The 21,487-nt window shown below is 44.6% G+C and overlaps 1 protein-coding gene across 10 annotated transcripts in view; it reads left to right on the top strand.

Moving 5' to 3' along the window:
* LARS2 (leucyl-tRNA synthetase 2, mitochondrial) overlaps positions 1-21,487 on the top strand; it is a 193,748-nt gene that overhangs the window by 80,157 nt on the left and 92,104 nt on the right. For 9 of the 10 annotated variants that reach the window (XR_006715808.1, XR_006715809.1, XM_045492605.1 and 6 more), the window contains 2 exons: positions 3,040-3,129; positions 17,001-17,144. Coding sequence is in view for 7 of the 10 variants with exons in the window: in XM_045492605.1 (XP_045348561.1) it covers positions 3,040-3,129; positions 17,001-17,144 (234 nt within the window). In the remaining 3 variants the exon portion in view is untranslated. Of the gene's footprint in view, positions 1-3,039; positions 3,130-5,977; positions 6,218-17,000; positions 17,145-21,487 lie in introns of those variants that run through there. The other variant, XM_045492611.1, reaches the window with a different exon arrangement.

Consider the following 21,487-nt stretch of genomic DNA (forward strand, 5'->3'; position numbering starts at 1 on the left):
TAAATTAGCAAATCAAGAAAGGTTCCAGAAGGGTTTTGTGACTTTTTTAGGAAATGCATTTCTCTTCTTTTTTTTTTTTTTTTTTCCTTCTTATATTTAGTTTTGAGAGAGAGACAGAGCACGAGTGAGGGAGGGGCAGAGAGAGAGGGAGACACAGAATCCCAAGCAGGCTCCAGGCTCTGAGCTGTGAACACAGAGCCCGACGTGGGCCTCGAACTCATGAACCGCGAGATCTTGACCTGAGCCGAAGTCGGACGCTTCACCAGCTGAGCCACCCCGGCACCCCTCAGGAAATGTGTTTCTGAGCCGGGTTCAGCATGTTTGTGGTTCTCACGGGCCTGGCTCCTGGGGAAGCCTGGTGAGTGCTTGTTCTGGCGTCTCTTCACGAACAGAGCGCATGCTATTGAAGGTGCCGGCTGGGCCCTGTGGGCAGCAGATGGGAGTAAACGGGCAGGAGGGAGTAAACGGGCAGGAGGGCATATCCTGTCCTCAGGATCTCCTCTGGGCAGGCGACGCGGGGGTACAGTGGGAACGAGGTGAACACGCGTTGAAATCCAACTGTCGGGAGTGGATTATGGTCCTTGGAGCAGTGGTTTTCAAGCTGTACTCTTAGCAGCTGACGTTACTTGTTTTTCAAACAATATGCGCAGAAACCCAATATAAATACAATGGATCAGAGCCAGGTTTGAGGCCAAGGGCGCAAGAAGGGGGCCCAGAGTCCCTTATCCCTCGCCTCACCTCGCCTCACCTTCCCTCATTTCTGAGAACACACCTTGCGTTACTCGTCTGACTGAAAGGCTAGTGCTTGGTTGGATAGTGATCTTTTTTTTTTTCCCCCCGACTGGATCTATTATCTTTTTTTCTAGTAAAAGTAATTTTCAAAACCATAAACCAAGAGGAAGATAATAATGATGTTCCATTGCTGTTTAATCTTTCTCTCAACATGGAGGCAGATTCAGGGGCTGAGAACATAACACATGTATATGTATATATATTCATTTGAAGTATTTTGATATTCTATTATGAAAAACTTAAATGTATAGAAAAATAGAGGGGCGTCTGGGTAGTTTAGGCAGTTGAGTGTCCGACTTCGGCTCAGGTCATGATCTCACGGTTCATGAGTTTGATCCCCACATCCGGCTCACTGCTGTCAGCCCAGAGCCGGGTTCGGATCTTCTGTCCCCCTCTTTCAGCCCCTCCCCTGCTTCCACTCTCCCCTAATTAATTAACTAATTAATTAATAGAGAAAAGAGAACTGTCTTTCCCTCAGTGTAACAGTTGTCGTTATCTTGGTCACATTTGCTTTATGTCTTTCCTTAAACTAATGGATAAGAATTTTAAAAGACGTTCACAGTAACAAGGTCTGGGAGTATTTGTACCCAGTTCCCCCACCCCCCACCCGCCCCCTGCCCCAGTTCATCTTGTGGACCATTGTGATTTGAATTTAATTTGTGAAACCTACATGAGGGATACAAATTTGATTCAACACGCAAGCGTTCTTGGCGTCTGTGTAGTTTATTTTTCATTCAACAGTGCTTTGGGGATGCCTCAACCTGAGCAAAATGAAACATACTAGAACATTGCTCCTGCCCTGGGTTCTGTTAGAAAATGGGACTTCTTAGGTGGCTTGTCTGGAAAACTGAGGAAAATGGGTTGTGTGTGCCACGACGGCAAGGTCTGGGGTGGGCAGGTGGCGGGGTGGACAAAAGATAATAAAATATCAGATGAATTTGGAGGTTTGGGGGAACAAGCCCTCCCATAGTGTGCTGGTCCCATTCTGGAGTTGGCAGAGTGCTTTGTGCATGATGTCCCTGCAGACCTGGTCTCCTAGGGCCTCGGGACTGTATTGTGTGGGTCACAGCCTTGGCATGGCATGGGACCAGCCCACCAGGGGACAGCTCTAGTGTGAGCAAAGCCGTTACACCAGTGGGTTATTCACTACCTGCCTTGCAACTGGGAGTGGAAGAGTGATCAGAGTTGAATTCCTTGTTTTCTCAGAGTTTACTGTGCTATTTTAGCACATAAAAGGACCCAGGAATCTTACATGAGAAAAAATAGCCCATTGGGGGTCCCAGGAGATTAGCTGACACCTTGCCGGGTTCCTGTCACACTGGCCCTCCCATCCTGAGTTTTCAACTCTCTCCTCATTCATTCATTCAAAGAAAGATGGAGTTATATGCACTTTTGATAGAAGTATGCCTTGTATCAGTAGTCCATCCCAAATGGAACGATTTGGCCCTACCCTGCATTCATTTCTATGTTAGCTATTTTCTTGAAGTTCAAGAGCACTAGAAAAGAAACAATGTGGTGTAGTGTAAGGGTTTTACGCTTACTTGAATTTATCAAGGTAGAGCTTGGTTAATCAGTAACTTATTTTTAAAGATTCTATAGCAAATGTGTTTTCAGGGCAGAAAACACATTTTTGGAACCTTGGATTTAGGCTTGGAAATACAAGCCAGGTGATTTCTCACCAAGTTTAATTTCTAATAATGATTTTAATGGGTCTTCCTAAACCAGGCAACAGCCTGAGTCACGGAATATAAATGAGTCTGAAGGAGTTTCCAGGTCCCAGTTATACGTAGAAACACAAGATTTGTTTTCAAATGAGCGTCCTACTGAAGCAGGCAGATATTCGTCTTGAATTCTGTGATTGCTTTTAAAATGAACTATGTTCACGAATTAGCATCACGATTCCCAAAATACGTGCTGACAAAAATGGTGATACCCAATTTCATACAATGTAATTCATCTGTTACTTGCATGGATAGGGGGGAGAGGTGTGCAGAAAACTTTCAGTTTCTTTTCATTAAACTGACCCTGGGAAAGGTAGGGGTGGCGTTTCAGCAACTCCTTTCTTTCCAGAATGAATTGCTTCTTCCCTCACTTTACGAATTGGTAGAAAATATGTAAGTTGGTGAATATTTTTGCGGTGTGATCGCTTTTCAAAATTGAATCGCGAGGCCAACGCATCTGTTGAATACTGATGTGAGGGGGAATGTTTACAATGGTCTGTGACTGATTTTTCCTCCTCTTTGGCAGGAAATAACTACATGTTTGCCAGATTACTACAAGTGGACTCAGTACCTCTTTATTAAACTCTATGAGGCTGGACTGGCCTATCAAAAGGAGGTAAGTTAAAGATAGCTGCATTTTATTTTATTTATTTTATTTTATTTTATTTTAATTAATTTTAATTTTATTATTTATTTACTGTGAGAAAGAGGCATAAGTGAGTAAGGAGGGGCAGAGAGAGAGAATCCCAGGAGGGACAGAGAGAAGGAGAGAGAAACAGGGCTTGTGTTTTACCCAAAGTGGGGCTTGTGCTCTACCCGACATGGGACTCGAACTCACGAATTATGAGATCGTGACCTGAGCCGAAGTCAGTGCTTAACGACTGAGCCACCCAGGCGTCCAAAGTTACCTGCATTAAAGAATTTTTTTATCTCCTCAGTCTTACTAGAGCACATCGTTGTTAATTAACATACAGACCCTGTTTGCACAGGAGCAATGAAAATGAGCACTACCTCAAGTTCATGGAATCATTTTTAGCAGACCCAGAGAGTAACTACTGCCTGGCTTAGCATGGTGCCTCCAGACCGGGGCTGGGGCTTCTTAATTCTACCACAGAGTATCTGGTGCCGATAATGATATCATGGAGGGAGCATAGGAAGAGCGGAAGTTTCTCTACTCTTAGCTCAGCTAGGAGTGCCGGTTGGGCGACCTCACTCCAGGAATTGTGGTTTGTCATCTGCTAAAAGGGGTGATAGCATCTCCCTCGCATGGCCTTGGGAAGATCAGAGGTGCTGTTGATTTTTTTTTATTTTTTTTAAATTTTTTTAACGTTTATTTATTTTTGAGACAGAGAGACACAGAGCATGAACGGGGGAGGGGCAGAGAGAGAGGGAGACACAGAATCGGAAGCAGGCTCCAGGCTCTGAGCCATCAGCCCAGGGCCCGACGCGGGGCTCAAACTCACGGACCGCGAGATCGTGACCTGAGCCGAAGTCGGACGCCTAACCGACTGAGCCACCCAGGCGCCCCCAGAGGTTCTGTTTAAAGAACAGCTATCATAGTGCCTGCACATCGTGGTCTCCCAAGAAATGGAGGGGCTTTTACTGCAGGGGCTCAGTAATGGTGGATAAGCCTCAGATGGTGAGAGAGAGGGAAAGACTGCCATAGTGTGGCCGGGTGCTGTACTCTCCAGTATAGTAGTCGCTAGCAGCGTGTGGTTGTTGATATTTAAAGTAATTCAGTTGGAATAATATTAATAACGGTCCTCAGTCACCAGCCACGTTCGTGCGCTAGTAAGCTAGTATTGGACGGAACATTTCCATCGAAACAGAATGACCTACCAGCTGCACCGGTCTAGCCAATTCAGAAGTAACCAGTAGAAAATCCATTGTCCCTTTACGCTTGAGTCCTTCTCCTCTGACCGGAGGGATTTCATGACATAGAATCACATTTGCTTTTCTGCGGTCACATCACACAGCTGGGTCTTGCGGTGAACAGAACTTACGTAAGTGTTCTGTTTGAAGTTGAACAACTTTTAGGGTCGGTAGGGAGACCAACGCAGAAGCCTCGTGGTGAAGTTCAGAATAAAACCAAAATGCCGTAAACCTCGACATCAACATTGTATGGCTGACCAAAATCAGGAGGTGAAACTGGGGAAGAGAAGTAGAAGCCAGCGTGAGGTGGTCCCTTTATGGTTCATAACAAGGAGGCATAGATCAGGAACTAGAGCTGTACGTCCGTTTTCTTATAGTTAGAAAGGTAGCTATGAAAGGTCAAGGTAGCAAAGACCCAAGAATGAGAAGAGGGGTTGGGGGTGGGAAGAGGGCTGAATGACCATGCGGAGTATCTCGTTTCATGGGTCAATAGAACCGTCTAAAGATAATCTGTCAAAACTGAAGTGTAGTTTTATTAAAGTTACGATGGTAAACACCAGAAGAACTAACTGCGTGGAAGCTGCTCAAAGCGGGGGAATATTTTAATACCCATTTAAGATCGTTACGAATGTTCTTTTTTGATACTCCACCCAAACTCAACAAGCATTGGTTTCTTAAAGGTGAGTTGCGGTGTTAAATCTGAAACATCAGTGAACTTTTGTACTCTTCCATGATGATGCATCCGTCTGTCCCGCACGCTGGGTGGATTTTATTTTTTTACCCACGCATACTCTTGTAACATCACACATTGGTCACTTGGAAAACGCCGGTAGGTGTAGTGAGTGACGTAGATCTTCCAAATGTTGACATATTTCACCCCCAGGAATATCATCAGAAGAGTTTTTAAGTGGTAGGAAGCTGTGAAGTTCATGGTGGCCGGATACAAGTTTTCTAAAATTCTGATTTTCACTTCATAGTTCAGATTTTATCATTGGCAGCGGAAACCATCCGTGGTTTTCTTTGGAGCAACAGGCTTGCTTTGTTTAATTTTGAGAAAACGTTTGTCAGACTCCTCCGTGTCAATAACCATAGTGTATCATTAGTCATTCTTTCACATGGAAACACAAGTTATTGAAAAAACTGGCTACTCCTTCCTGGTCACCACTCAGACAGTTGTGGCTGTGCTTTTTCCCCGAGACAACTGTCACTTTGTGTGGCCGCACTTCTTATGCCTGCGTCCCATTGCGTCGCAGAAAATACCAAGAGGACGTGTGTTCAAGTGTTAAAATTTAAGAATGTGAATACAGGGGGGGCACCTGGGTGGCTCAGGCGGTTGGGCGTCCGACCTCGGCTCAGGTCATGATCTCACAGTTCATGAGTTTGAGCCCCGCGTCGGGCTCTGTGCTGACAGCTCAGCGCCGGGAGCCTGCTTCGGATTCTGCGTCTCCCTCTCTCTCTGCCGCTCCCCTGCTCATGCTCTGTCTCCATCTCAAAAATAAACATTTCAAAATTAAAAACAAAAAGAATGTGAATACGTTTTATGGCTCTGTCAAGCACAGTATTAGTGAAACCGACTTTCCCCCCTTTCTGCTGAGTGCACGGTAGGAAAGGATCCCGTGACTGCTGGCAGAGTCTGGTGCCACCACCTTGATTCATGCTGAGGGCCTAAGGTCTCAGCCACCATCATGCTTGCACCATTGTTGCAGATGTGAACACAAGGAGAAAGGCAAACAGGGTCTTATTACTGTAACGAAAAGAGTTTTGATCTGCAGATCCCTGGCAAAGGGCCACGGGGACCCCCAGAGGTCACACTTGGAGAACCATTGTACAAAGTAAGCAGCCCCTACCCCGGCTCCCATCTTTACGTTAAGAATATTAAAATGTTGATTATTTTAAAATACTATGTTGTTGAATAGATTTTACTTTTTCGGAGAAGGTGTTGAGTCCCCATTAACATTTGGGATGCATTGACTGAGAATTTTGTGCAACTGGGCCATCCTGATGTTCAACCACTGTGGACTCTCCTGGGTCCATTTGATTTCTTTTAAAGTAAAGACTTAAGAAAAGTTGTTTAATGTTTATTTATTTTAGAAAGATAGTGTTTTCGTTGCTGGTTGTGGACTGAAAGGCTTTTGGTGTATTGATTTTTTTTTTTTGTGTCCACTAAATTGTCATGATCTTAAGAAAAAATCATAAATAGAATACAAAAAACGCACGCTTGCTGTATTGTTTGAAGATCAGTGTTAGCCCCAATCCGAGGTATTATTCCATGGGTCTCCTTTTATTGGAAAGCTATTTTCAAATTGGCTTTAACACCTAAAACATCTTGGTGTCCGTTGGCGTTCCATTCCTAGGGTTTATTTCAAAATACAAGCTTTTGAAATTAACATCAGAAAGCTAATTGACTTTAGAAGGCCTGCACACAGCATACTCTATAAAGCATATTTAGCCAAAAACAACCCGCATATTAATACCTTTCCTCTAATGGCATTGTTGTAACTTTTTTTGAAATAGGAAATAGCCTTAACCCTTAAAGACAGTTCTGCTTAGAAGCTGCACAAATGAACTTAGATTTAGGGAAAGCGTTTCAGCAGAGCATTACTAAACATCACTGGAGTGTTGCAGTCTTTTGTTCTTGACTCACCCCATCCATCAAAATGCTCATTTCCTTTGCAAAAGGAATCTCTTCTTGCTCTTGCCAAACAAAAATATTTCCAGCCAAAAATATGAATATAAAGACCTCCACTTGGCAGAACGTGAGTTTCACCTCTCTGGTTTAAAAAAAAAATGTGGTGGATGCAGTTAGCGGGGAGGGTGCTGTATTATGCTTGGGCATTCTGGGGAATTATGGAGGCCACCTAATCTGTGGGTTTGTCTTTGGCCTCCTCCATGATTTCGGAGGCGGCTGGTGGCAGTGCTGATGCACCCACCTGCGCTGGGTTTGCCGTGTGGCCTCGTGGTGGGGGAGCTACTGAGGGAAACACTGTACCAACAGGCAGCCTGTCCCGCTCTGCCCCCTCGTGGCTTTGGAAGGTGGTGACGGTAAATAACCGGTAGCCTTAGAAACCGTCCTCTCCGGACTCTGTCCAAGCCCAGGCCCCTCCTGGAGGGAATGGAGCGAGATGGACTTTGAGAGTGCAACCTTTTCATGCGATCTAGGTGGCGTTCCTTAATTACACATCGTTTTGTCAGGAAAAAAGCTAACGGACCTTAGAAAATCAATACCCTAAAACATCCTTCTGGAGCCTGAAGCTGCCTGAGAGCAGGAGAAAGAGGCAAGGGAAATGGTGGAGAGTAGCCAGGCGCCCGAGGAGTGATGTGTGGGTCAGGAGACGGAAGGGTGCTAATGGAGGATGTGATCTAGAAGGGACTGGCACCCTGTGTGAAGGGTAAGACCCAGGAGGGGCAAAGGGAAGGAGCATCCTAGTAAAGGGAAGGAGGAGATTAGAAAGCAGGAGGTTTGGAACAGGAGGCACATCGGGGCGGCAGGTATCACGCAGCTGCCGTGCCACAGAGAGGAGAAGTGATACATGAGAATTCGAGGAGAAATTGCCCCAAGAATCTCCAACGGAGCCCGTAGTTGCCCACACCTCTGAGAACCCACGGGCCAAGAAGGGGAGGTGGGAGGAGGCAAAAATGATGGGACACCCACCGTTATTGCACAGAATCGATCCTTGTGAACATGGCCGATTGATGTTTATGATGGGGTCACGGTATGCATTTTAAAGAAATTGTCTTTAAGTTTGTTTATTTTGAGAGAGACAGAGACAGCACAGGTTGGGGAGGAGCAGAGAGAGGGAGAGAGAGAGAGAGAGAGAGAGAGAGAGAGAGAGAGAGAGAATCCCAAGCAGGCTCCACACTGCCAATGCAGAGCCCGACGCGGGGCTCAAACTCATGAAACCTCCAGATCATGACCTGAGCCACCCAGGTGCCCCACGTTGTGCATTTCTACAAGACATTCTGAAAGCTTCCCACAGATCACTCAAACAAACAAACGAACAAAAAAATAGGAATTCTGGTATTTAACCCTCGATCAACTGGGGAAATTCTCTGATCTGGAACGGTTCCTTCTGTGACATTGCGAGATAATTTAAGTGAGGGAAGCAGCGAGCAAGATCTATTAGAGTTCAGCATGTTTGCAGATGTGTTAAGGATTTCATGTATTGATTTAATTACTTATTGATTTAAGGTTGATTTCAAAGTACAAGTACAGGCTGTATTTTACAAATAAGGCCAGTTAACCATAAAGGAACACAGAGTTGACTTTTAGGGGGTGATAGCAAGCAGAAGGGCCAACCGGAAAAGGGAAGGAAATGACCATAGTGAAGGAGGTTGTCCAGAAACAATAGTAATTGTAGCCAGACTGTGCTTGCTTACAAACCCGGATGTCCATCAAGTAAATGTTGAAGATGTGAAAATCAGGAATGCCGGATACGAGAAGACCCTGGTTTCAAGGGAAGCTGTATGGTAGAGACAGTTTATGAGAGTGGAGACCCAAGGGGCATCCGGGTGGCTCAGTCAGCTAAACGTCTTAACTTCGGCCCAGGTCACGATCTCACGGTTCATGATTCCGAGCCCCGCGTCGGGCTCTGTGCTGACAGCACGGAGCCTGGAGCCCACTTGGAGTTCTGTGTCTCTTCCTCTTTCTCTCTCTGCCCCTCCCCCGCCCCTGCTCACACTTTCTCTCTCTCCTTCTCTCTCTCAAAAATAAATAAACACTAGGGCCCCTGGGTGGCTCAGTGGTTGACGCCTCTGACCTCAGCTCAGGCCGTGATCTCGCGGTTTGTGGGTTCGAGCCCCGCATCAGGCTCTGTGCTGACAGCTCAGAGTCTGGAGCCTGCTTTGGATTTTGTGTCTCCCTTTTTCTCTGTTCCTCCCCTGCTTGCACTCTGTCTCTCTCTCAAAAATAAAGATTTTTAAAAATTAAAAAAAAAATAAGCAAACAAAAAAAGAACGGAGACCCGATAAAAGGGATTTGGGAAGTAGTTCCTGGTGGCTTCACGAGGCTGCACGTTCTGCGCATCCAGGACCCCGGGGGCCCTGCATGTGGCCCACCCCTGGGTCGACCACCTGTGGAAAGGCTGAGCCTGAGCCCTGCAGGTCTGCGGGTGGGCTGGCTTGTGGTCCTGGGAAGAAATGCGAATGGGTTCCCCCAGCTGATGCCTCTTCGATTTCAGATCCTATTTCCTTTGGTGCTTCTTCTCTCCCCCCCAGACTTTCAGTGGGGGGAAAATTGGTTTTGCGTGTTGCCTGTATTTGTCTTTCATTCAACACCGGGGTTTTACGATAATGCGTAAGCCTCTTAGGAGCACATCTCCCTCGTTGCATTTTGTAACCTAGAGCCTGAGAGATGCCAGGCCATGTGGGAAATGTCGATAAGAAAATAAAGTCCTGTTTGTTTTTGCAGTCTGTGGTACTGTTTGCTTCTCCTGTCTCCTTGGAGGTTTGCTGGGGGCCGGAGGCAGAAGTGCTGCATGAAGGGCTTTGTTTCTTTTTTCTGTTTTTTAAGTAAAAAAAAAAAAAAATTAAGTTTATTTATTTTGAGAGAGAGAGAGAGAGAGTGAGAGGAGCAGGGGAGGGGCAGAGAGAGAGGGAGAGAGAGAATCCCCAGCAGGCTCTGCACTGTCAGCACAGAGCCCGATGCGGGGCTTGAACTCATGAACCATGAGATCATGACCTGAACAGAAACCTAGAGTCAGATGCTTAACTGACTGAGCCACCCAGGTGCCCCCGAGGGACCAGAGGCACCAGAGGGAAGCCTTTGCCACCCCAGGCTGAGGGGGCCGATACTAGGACTGGAAGAACAGTAGCAGAGGCCTCTGTGATAGAGGGTGTGGCCTTTGGTACCATGAGAGGAGGCCTGACTGCGAAGTCGCCCCGGGGGCACCTCCCTCTGGTTGAGCACAGCTGGAGAGCAAGGGTCCAAGTTAATGCCGCCGCAGAGGTCAACTTTCTGGGGTGCAGACCACGGTGGAAAGAGGATTTGGAGGGGGAAACGGACAATGCTCAGCATCATCTCGTCTTAGAATTGCTTAGTAAAATTTTATTTCTTTCAGAAATTTTTGAGGGACCCCCCCGGGTGGCCCAGTCGGTTAAGCGGCCGACTTCGGCTCAGGTCCTGATCTCACGGTTCCTGAGTTCGAGCCCTGCGTCCAGCTCTGTGCTGACAGCTCAGAGCCTGGAGCCTGCTTTGAATTCTGTGTCTCCCTCTCTCTCTGCCCCTCCCCCACTCATTTTCTCTCTCTCTCTCTCTCTCTCTTTCTCTCTCTCTCAAAGATAAATAAACATTAAAAAAATTAAAAATAAAAAGTTTTTTGAAAACAATGTGTATCAAGTCAGGGTATTTCAGTGCCCAGACACATCTCCCCGTATTCATTGCCTTCTTTGTATTATGGTTTACCTTAATGTCATAAAGGAGTGAACTTTGACGGCAGAGGGATTTATTGTAAATGACGATAGGAACTAATTAGAAGTCTGGAGAGAAGCCTCATAGTGGCTAAGACTGCAGGTTCAGAGTGAGCCAGACACGTGTATGGGCATAGATCTTGGAATATTGTTACCTTTCGGGGGCAGATACTGACTTGGGAGAAGGCACCACGGAATTTTCTGGGATGCTGGGAATGTTCTTTATCTTGTTAATGAGTGGTGATAACAATTTGTTGAGTTGTACACTTCAGATTTGTCCACACTGCTCTCTGTATGTTCTACTTGAACGTAAACAGGAGTTTTTAAAAGTTGCAAAAAAGTTTTACAGTTTTGAGAGACCTGAGTTCCTGCCCTTTCTCTGTCACTGACTGCGTGACCTCAGGCAAGTTATTTAATCTCTCTGTTCCTCAATTTCCTCCTCTGCAATCTGGGGGGAATAATATTCTTACCTCCACTGGCTGGTCTATGAACTCACAAGTGTAGATAGTGTGCTGCATGAGGGGCAGGTTTTCTACTAACACCACAAAGGTCTCTCGCCCAGTGAGTGGCATTTGATAGTAATTCTTGCTGCAAGTAAAAATAATAAAGATAATATTCTTACCTCCAAATGTGGTTGTGCAGGATTAGAAGAGCCAACCTGAGTTTGGCCCTTAAGCACAGCATCTAGCATATGGCAATCAGTCAGTAAATGTTAGCTATTTCTATTCAAATAAATATATTTGTTTCCCCTAAAACAACCTGATTCTACGAAGTTCCAGGTACCATGTTTTTTTCTTTTCCTGTGTTTATTAAAATTTCCAATCACATAGGTTCATCTTTTGGCACGAGAAGATACCAAACTTGATTAGACAGATGCTCACAGGCTTCCTCCCAAACCTGTTTGTTTGTTTTTTTTTTTTTAAAGATATATTTTGGGGGGCACCCGGGTGGCTCAGTCGGTTAAGCGTCTGACTTTGGCTCAGGTCATGATCTCACGGTTCATGGGTTCGAGCCCCACATTAGGTCCTGTGCTGACAGCTCAGAGCCTGGAGCCTGCTTCGGATTCTGTGTCTCCCTCTCTCTCTCTGCCCCTCCCCCACTCACAGTCTCTTTCTCTCTCAAAAATAAACATTAAAAAATAATAAAATAATAAAAAGGATACTGGTTTTAAATTTCAATTTTAGTTAACATGCAGTGCAGTATTGGTTTCAGGAGTGGAATTCCGTGATTCATCACTTACATACGACACCCAGTGCTCATCACAAGTATCCTCCTTAATACCCATCACCCATCTAGCCCGTCTCCCACCCACCTTCTTCCATCAACCCTCAGTTTGTTCTCTGGTGTTAAGAGTCTCTTGTGGTTTGTTTCCCTCTTTCCTCTTCCTTTTCCCTTCCCATATATTCATCTGTTTTGTTTCTTAAATTCTGCACGAGTGAAATCATACCGTATTTGTATTTCTGTGACTGACTTATTTCACTTAGCATAATACATTCTAGCTTCATCTACATCATTGCAGGTGGCAAAATTTCATTCTTTTTTGATAGCTGGATAATATTCCATTATATACCACATTATTATATACCACATCTTCTTGATCCATTCATCAGTTAATGGACATTTGGGCTCTCTCCATAGTTTGGCTATTGTTGACAATGCTACTATAAATATTGGGGTGCATGTACCCTTTTGTATCTGTATTTTTGTATCCTTTGGGTAAACGCCTAATAGTGCAACTGCTGGGTCATAGGGTAGTTCTATTTTCAGTTTCTTGAGGAACCTCCATACTGTTCCCCAGAGTGGCTGCACCAGTTTGCATTCCCACCAATAGTGCAGGAGCATTCCCTTTTCTCCTCATCCTCACCAACACCTGTTGTTTCTTGTGTTGTTAATTTTGGCTATTCTGATAAATGTGAGGTGGCATCTCACTGTGGTTTCGATTTGTATTTCCCTGATGGTGAGTGATGTTGAGCATCTTTTCATGTGTCTGCTGGCCATCTGGATGTCTTCTTTGGCAAAGTGTCTATTCGTGTCTTCTGCCCACTTCTTAAACTGGGTTATTTGTTTTTTGCGTGTTGAGTTTGATAAGTTCTTCATAGATTTTGGATACTCACCCTGTAGCATGTTGTTCGCAAATATCTTCTCCCATCCCGTAGGCTGCCTTTTAGTTTTGTTGATTGTTTCCTTTGCTGTGCAGAAGTTTTTTATCTTAATGAAGTCCCAATAGTTCATGTTGCTTTTGTTTCCATTGCCTTCAGCAACGTGTCTAGTAAGAAGTTGCTGTGGCTGAGGTCAAAGAGGTTTTTGCCTGCTTTTTCCTCCAGGATTTTGATGGTTTCCTGTCTCACATTTAAGTCTGTCGTCCATTTTGAGTTTATTTTTGTGTATGGTATAAGAAAGTGGCCCAGTTTCATTCTTCTGTTTGTCGCTGTCCAGTTTTTCCAACACCATTTGTTGAAGAGACTGTCTTTTTTTTTCCATTGGATGGTCTTTCCTGCTTTGTCAAAGATTAGTTGGCCATATAGTTGTGGGTCCATTTCTGGGTTTTCTCTTCTCTTCCATTGATCTATGTGTCTGTTTTTATGCCAGTACCATACTGTCTTTATGACTGCAACTTTGTAGTATAGCTTGGAATCCGGAATCATGATGCCTCCAGTTTTGTTTTCTTTTTCAGGATTGCTTTGGCTATTCAGGGTCTTTTGTGGTTCCATACAAATTTTAGGATTGTTTGTTCTAGCTCTGTGAAAAAGTCTGGTGGTATTTTGATAGGGATTGCATTAAATACATAGATTGCTTTGGGTAGTAATAATTTTAACAATGCTAGTTCTTCTAATCCATGAGCATGGAATGCTTTTCCATTTCTTTGTATCCTCTTTAATTTCTTCCATAAGGGTTCTATAGTTTTCAGAGTACATGTCTTTTACTTCTTTGGTTAGGTTTATTCCTAGGTATCTTACCGTTTTTGGTGCAATTGCAAATGGGATTGATTCCTTGATTTCTTTTTCTGCTGCTTCGTTATTGGTATATAGAAATGCAACCGATTTCTGCACATTGATTTTATATCCTGCAACTTTGCTGAATTCGTGTATTAGTTCTAGCAGTGTTTTTGGTGGAGTCCTCTGGGTTTTCTACACGGAGTATCATGTCTGCAAATAGTGAGAGTTTGACTTCTTCTTTTCCGATTTGGATGCCTTTTATTTCTTTTCGTTGTCTGGTTGCTGAGGTTAAGATTTTCAGTACTATGTTAAATAGTAATGGTGACAGTGGACATCCTTGGTCCCGGTCCTAACTGTAGGGGAAAGGCTCTCAGTTTTTCCCCATTGAGGATGATATTAGCTGTGGGTCTTTCTTATATGGCCTTTATCATGTTGAGGTGTGTTCCATCTATCCCTACTTTGTTGAGGTTTTAATCGAGAATGGATGTTGTATGGGGCACCTGGGTGGCTCAGTTGGTTAAGCATCTGACTTTGGCTCAGGTTATGATCTCATAGTTCGTGGGTTCAAGCCCCACGTCGGACTCTGTGCTGACAACTCAGAGCCTAGAGCCCACTTTGGATTCTGTGTCTCCCAATCTCTCTGCCCCACCCTCCCACTCATGCTCTATCTCTGTCTCTCAAAAATAAGTAAACATTAAAAAAATAAAAAAAAAAAAGAAAGAATGGATGCTGTATTTTGTCAAATGCTCTTTCTGCATCTATTGATGGGATCGTATGGTTCTTGTCTTTTGTTTTATTAATGTGGTGTATCATGTTGATTGATTTGTGAATATTGAATAAGCCCTACAGCCCAGGAATAAATCCCACTTGATCATGGTGAATAATTCTTTTAATGTACTGTTGAATTCGATTTGCTAGTATTTTTTTGAGAATTTTTACAACCATATTCCTCAGGGATATTGACCTGTAATTCTCCTTTTTTGTGGGGTCTTTGGTTTTGGAATCAAGGCTTTGTAGAATGAGTTTGGTAGTTTTCCTTCTATTTGAGAAAAATAGGTATTAACTCTTCTTTAAATGTCTGGTAGAATTCCCCTGGGAAGCCATCTGGCCCAGGTCTCTTGTTTGTTGGGAGATTTGTGATTACTGATTCAGTTTCTTTGATGGTTATGGGTCTGTTCAAATTTTTTATTTCTTCCTGTTTCAGTTATGGTAGTTTGTGACTTTCTAGTAATTTGTCTATTTCTTCCAGATTGCCCAGTTTGTTGGCATATAATTTTTCATAGTATTCTCTTATAGTTGTTTGTATTTCTGTGGTGTTGGTTGTGATGTCTCCTCTTTCATTCATGATTTTATCTATTTGGGTCCTTTCTCTTTTTGAGAAGTCTGACTAGAGGTTCATCAATTTGTTAATTGAAAGAACCAGCTGTTAGTTTCATTGATCTGTTCTACTGTTTTTTGTTGTTGTTGTTGTTGTTTCAGTATCATTTGTTTCAGTATTATTTCCCTTCTTCTGGCTCTAGGCTTTATTTGCTTTATTTGTTCCTTTTCTAGCTCCTTTAGGTGTAAGGTTAGGTTATTTGGGACCTTTCTTACTTCTTGAGATGTACCTGAATTGCAATGTACTTCCCTCTTAGGACTGCCTTTGCTGCATCCCAAAGGGTTTGGACTGTCGTGTTTTCATTTTCATTTGCTTCCATGTATTTTTTTTATTTCTTCTTTAATTTCTTGGTTAACCCATTGATTCTTTAGTAGGATGTTCTTTAACTTCCATGTATTTGAGAACTTTTCAATTTTTTTCTTGTGGTTGACTTCAAGTTTCATAGCAATATGATCTGAAAACATGCATGGTATAATCTTGATCTTTTTTGTACCTGTTGAGGGTTTAATTTGTGACCCAGTATGTGGTCTATTCTGGAGAATGTTCCATGTGTGCTCAAAAAGAATGTGTTTTCACGGGGTGCCTGGGTGGCTCAGTCAGTTGAGTGCCCAACTCTTGATTTTGGCTCAGGTCATGATCTTACCATCTATGGGATAGAGCCCTGCATTGAGCTCTGTGCTAACAGTGCAGAGGCTGCTTGGGATTCTCTTCCTCTCTCTCTTTCTGCCCCTCCCCCCTCAAAATAAATAAATAAGCCTTTGGAAAAAAAAGAATGTTTATTCTGCTGCTTCAGGATGAAATGTTCTGAATATATCTAAGTCCATTTGGTTCAGTGTGTCATTCAAAGCCATTGTTTCCTTATTGATTTTCCGCTTAGATGATCTGTCCATGCTGTAAGTGGGATGTTAAATCCCTCTGCTATTATTATCAATTCTTTATGTTTGTTATTTTTTTTAATGTTTATTTTTGAGAGAGAGAGAGAGAGAGAGAGAGAGCAGGGGAGGGGCAGAGAGAGAGAGAGGGAAACAGAGGATGTAAGCAGGCTCTGTGCTGTCAGCGCAGAGCCCGATGTGGGGCTCTGTGCCTCTGAGAGAGGCTCTCGCCACGCTTTTGCCAGCTTGTGTGAGGAAAGCGGCCGCAGGACCGCGCAGCAGTTCAGTTTACGTCAAAACAGCAGAAAGCCAGAACCCCTGCTCACTACCCTAAACAGCCTCAGTTCCCCACTCCTGTGCCTAGAAGCAGCATGGCATGTTGGTGCCACCCATCCCTCTTGTGACCAGGGGACCCTCAGACCTTGCTGTCACTCCTAGCATTCCTCCCGCTTTGCCACCCGAGCGCCTTTAAGCCAGGCACTTCCCCCACTGTAACGGACTTCTGAAAGTTAGAATTTTGTGTTCTGCTGCTTAAAATACTTTGCAGTAGCCTCCGTAACCAGGCTTCCTCCCTGCTGCCACACTTGTAGCTTTGTCTCCCCCAGATCAACTCTCCATACGCCGTACCTTCCACAAGGTGGTCGCTTTTTTACCTGCAGACTGGCAGTTTTTGTTCTCTCAGACCTCTGATTGATTCTCGGGTGTTCAGAACGATTCGCTAACCATCTAGCTGCATCCGAGGGACGAGACACGCTTAGGCTCTCCCTACTCCTCTGCCGTCTCAACTCCCAGGCTCCGGAGTCTGTTCCAAGATGAAAGCATAGAGGTGGTTCATACGCTCTTCCTTGTTACAGGTTGCTAGGGGTTTCCTTGCCGAGCAGTACTCCAAGGAGATGCCCTCAAGCCTCAGAGCAGAGATACAGAGATACCGCACTTACGGATCTTCTCACATGTAAGAAGCTGAAAATGGCCCTCTTCAGGATGCTCACCAGATTTTACCATTTTGTTTTATGGGTTATAACAGGCCTTGGTCAACTGGGACCCAGTGGATCAAACGGTGCTTGCCAACGAGCAGGTGGATGAGCATGGCTGTTCGTGGCGTTCTGGAGCAAAGGTGGAACAGAAGTACCTCAGACAGTGGTTTATTAAGACAACTGCTTATGCAAAGGTGAGTGTCAGCGAGGTGCCCCAGTTAGTGCCGCATGTGTTGGGAGGCAATGCCAAGGTCTTCTGGGTATTACAGAGACTCACTGTTGAGGATGAACTCTGGCAAGGGCTCTTAGAGCCACAGGTGTGGCACATGAGACTCAGGACCGCTCATTTAGAGGGTGATGGATTTGGGTGTTTTAGGGGTACTTCCAGAATGGCCCCTGGAGGTCATCGTTGGCTGTTATTTGCTGACCTTTCAACACTCAATCATTGTGTTGCCGTATAGGCCAAAAAACATATGACTTTATTTGCAATTGTAAAGCGAGAAAGGAAAAAAAAAAAGACATCTTCATTGGTATAGTACTAGTAAAACCTCCGGATAGAATGACATTTCAGAGAGTCCAGAGAAGACAGTCTAAAAGGCATGAAGAGATGGTCTCCAGGAAGCAAAGCCAGAGTGAAAATTAACTAAGCCGGGAGCCAAAGCTCCGATTTTAACTCCTGTGTCCCTGATTAACAGTATAAACTGGTGTGAGTCGGGAGGCTCCGTTTTCTCATCATTAGAAGGAGACGGTGGGACCAAGTGGTCTCTAAAGTGCCTTTTGGCTTTTCATGCGGTCGGGGATTCAAGGCAAAGCCAGCCATTGAAAGAGGGAGACTGCTTATTAAATCACCACTAGCCTGAGCAGAAGAACCCGTTCTGGGTATGCCAGAATCACTCCGTGCGAGATCCCCTCCAAGGTTACCAAGTTTCAGGATATGGGATTGAGGGATCGCTCCCGGAAACTCCAGAGACAAGTGACTAGAGCATATCAGGGATGTTTCCCATGGCAGTTAGATCATCTCCATATTTTTCAGCCTAAGACTGGACATAAACAGGATTTACAAAGTTAAAGACATCACGAGACGGATAGTTCTGTCCATCCGTAGCAGCCCGTGAGGTGCTCTGTCGGAGACAGGGTAGTGGGCTGAAATGGACTTTGGGTCAGATCCAATACTGTACTTCCTTTTTTTTTTTTTTTTTTTTTAAGTTTATTTATTTTGAGGAGGGGAGGGGCAGACAGAGAGAGGGAGAGAGAGCATCCCAAGCGGGCTCCGTGCTGTCAGCACAGAGCCCGATGCGGAGCTCAGTCCCATGAACCGAGATCGTGACCTGAGCTGAAATCAAGCGTCGGATGCTTAACCGACTGAACCATCCAGGCGCTCCCCCCCCCCCCAATACTGTACGTCTTATATGCAAAGAAAGCACAAAGTTAAAAGTAACCCCCGATCGCTGCAAAACTTGGCTGAATTAGAACTTCAGCACACCAACTCACAATACCAGTGCCATATGGATATGTGACCTCCAGTTTTCTCACTCAAAAGACATGTCTCAAATGAGGCAGTTTTCCCATTATAATTAATCCGGAAGGTAGCAGAGAATAGCATATGGATTTGGAAAACTGCCCATTAGAACTTGTTAACACAGTGCCTTGCTCCTTTTAAGCACACAGGAATATTGAGAGACAGAAAAACAAAGCTGAGGACCTTGCTTTGTGTAACATCCCAGGCCATGGGAGCCCCTGTCTACTCCACTGTGTTACTGGGAGGGAAGCCAGGTCACCCCAAGCTGACTCTGTACTAGGCATTGTGGGAAGGCCATCTAATTAGCTCTTTTTTTTTTGGTTTTTTTTTTTTTTTTGACCATTGCCTCCAGTTGAAAATGTTATAATCTCACTGAGGGACATTATTCTTGAACTCATCAGCTGTGAGTTTTCAACTGTTCAGCGGAAATTGTTAGTTACCATGGTGATTCACCTGGTTCTCGCTGAACTCCTGCACAGGTTTATTGAAAAAGCTGTCTTTGGAGGTCAGCACTTCGTTTTCCCTGAAAATCAGGAGACCAGGGTGTGGTGTGAGAGTGGTGCGGGGGAGCAGAAATCCGTGTTCACCGCAGGGCCTCTGCTGAGGGCTGCATGTGCACAAAGCAGGACTCTATAAGGCCTAATAGAAAATGGTTGTAACAAGATTGAGAGGAGACCAGAGATACGAGCAGACTGCACGGTGCTCAGAGATCTTGGGGTTATGGCCCAGCCAGCAGTATGGAGTTGAGAGCCCCAAAAGGCCGTATGTGAGAAGTAGGGATGACCCCCTAGAACCAAAGACAAAATCAGAATAGACTCAACTTAATAAAAAATAAAAGTAAGCCTGACAGTTTCAAAAGGAACTCTCAGAACAAAACTCAACACCTTTAGAGGAGACCATATGATCTCGACTCCCAATATGGTTGGTTTTTTACTTGCATGTCCGACATATAATAATAATTAAAAAAAAAAAAAAAAAAGTACTAGCCTTGCAAAGAATCAGGAAACTGTGGCTCATAATCAGGAAAGAAAAAGGGGAGGGGAGAGGGGGCAGCCCAGTAGAAATAGATTCAGAGATGACCCAGATGTTGGAATTATGAGAGAAAGCCAGAGACATCTGTTACATAAATGGTCTGGGACTTAAAGGAAAAGATGGTCATAATGAGGGAACAGATGGTGAATCTCAGAAGAGAAATGGAAACTATTTAAAAAAAAAAAAAAAAAGAACTGGAAATCTAGAACAGAAAAGCACAATATCTGAAACAGAAAGTCACTGGGCTCCAGAGGGATGAGTAAGGGTTAAAGCAAAGCCATAAAGCTGGAGGGGAGCTCTTTCAAAGGGAACATCATGCGTGGTGGCCCCAAAGTAGAAATGTATCTGATGACGTTGAGAAGCTGGAAGAACAACAGTATTACCGGAACAGAGAGCCAGGAGGAAAGACTAACTAGGGCTGGAGAAGCTGGAGAGGGTTAGGGGTTCAGATCAGGCGTGTCCTTTTAGGTCTTAAGGAGTTTGGACTTTATCATGGAGGCCATGGGAAACCATGGAAGGACTCTAAGAAAGGGAATGACACGGTCAAATGTGTGGTTTTTATAAATTCACTGTGGAAAGGGCAGTGTGGTTGCAGGCAGGCCTGTTAAGAGGCTATGACAATAGTCCAGGTGTGTATGACTTAGGCTATAGGTGGGAGTAGTGGGGGGAGATGGGCAGGTTAGAAAAATACTCAGATGGTGAAATTTGCAGCACTTCATCACCTATTGGATGACAATGTGTAGGAGATGGTGTCATTAGGAAGGACCCTGACCTGGACACAAAGCAGATGACTGAGCTACTGACTGTGGTAGGGAGTCTGGAAGAGACGTAGTCCTGACCCTTTGAGTCGGAGTGGCCCTGAGACTGTTGAGTGGAGATGTGCCTATACATTTATATAGGTACCTTATATAAGCATCCGACTCTTGATTTTGGCTCAGGTCATGACCTCACGGTTCGTGGGTTCGAGTCCTGCATCAGTCTCTGCACTAACAGTGTGCTCTCTCTCTCAAACATAAACTTAAAAAAAAAAAGAAAGAAAGAAACTTTAAGGATCAAATGATAAGACATCTACCTTAAAACCTGATATGATAGAAATAGCGTTGAATCAGTAAAGAGATCATGCTATATAGATTAAGGATGAGGTCTCAGATCAACTGGTAATGCTTTTAGCTGCAAGTAACTGAAAACCTGAGCTATGGGTGTCTTAAACAGATGGGAGTTGATTTTTCCCATATAAAAAGGCCCAAGGTGCTGGGACTGAACCAGGATAGGGCTCTGAGTTGGCATCCTGGGGGTTCTCTCAGCCTTTTCCTTCCTGCCTTATCACCTCTTGGTGGCAAGATGGCTGCTGCAGCTCCAGATATCACATTTCCATGCAAGACAGAGAGAAGCAGAAGGGGGGCAGTGTGACTGACTGTTTCTGTTACCTGGAAAGCAAGAACTTTCCCACAACTCCCCCAACAAAATCTCACTGAGGTTCTTTTAGCCCCAGTTATGTCATGTGGCTACTCCCCACCTTCAACGGAAGCTAAGGAAAGCACGTTCAGTCTTTTTAGTTTCTTTGGTCAAGCTGCCTGATGGAAGGGGATGGCCAGCGGGTGCTAGGATGGTCAGTGAGCTGTGCCTGACATTGTCTTCTTTAGAATTTTTGTATGTGTAACTGGTTTTGCTGTGCTGGGGGCTGCCTCTGTGCCGAACGGCTGGCGGTCTGCATGGGAGTATGGCTGTGAAGGGGCCCTCCTTTCATTCATGTAACTTCCAGATTGGAAAACGATGCCTGATGCGCAAATTACTGGGAACCCCGAAATGCCGAAGTCCTTTATTAAGGCTGTTCTGTGATGTTATTGGATTTTTCTCCCCTCCTCCCCTTGCCCCTACCCGGTCTTGCTAGGACTGTTTGCTTCGTGAAATGTTGAGAAAACTGGCAGAAGGAGTATCCAAGGCACATGAATTAGTCTGGGCAGAGCTGTGTGGGCGGTATCTCGT

Source organism: Leopardus geoffroyi, chromosome A2 (assembly GCF_018350155.1).
Source record: "Leopardus geoffroyi isolate Oge1 chromosome A2, O.geoffroyi_Oge1_pat1.0, whole genome shotgun sequence".
In the NCBI taxonomy this organism is placed as follows: Eukaryota; Metazoa; Chordata; class Mammalia; order Carnivora; family Felidae; genus Leopardus; species Leopardus geoffroyi.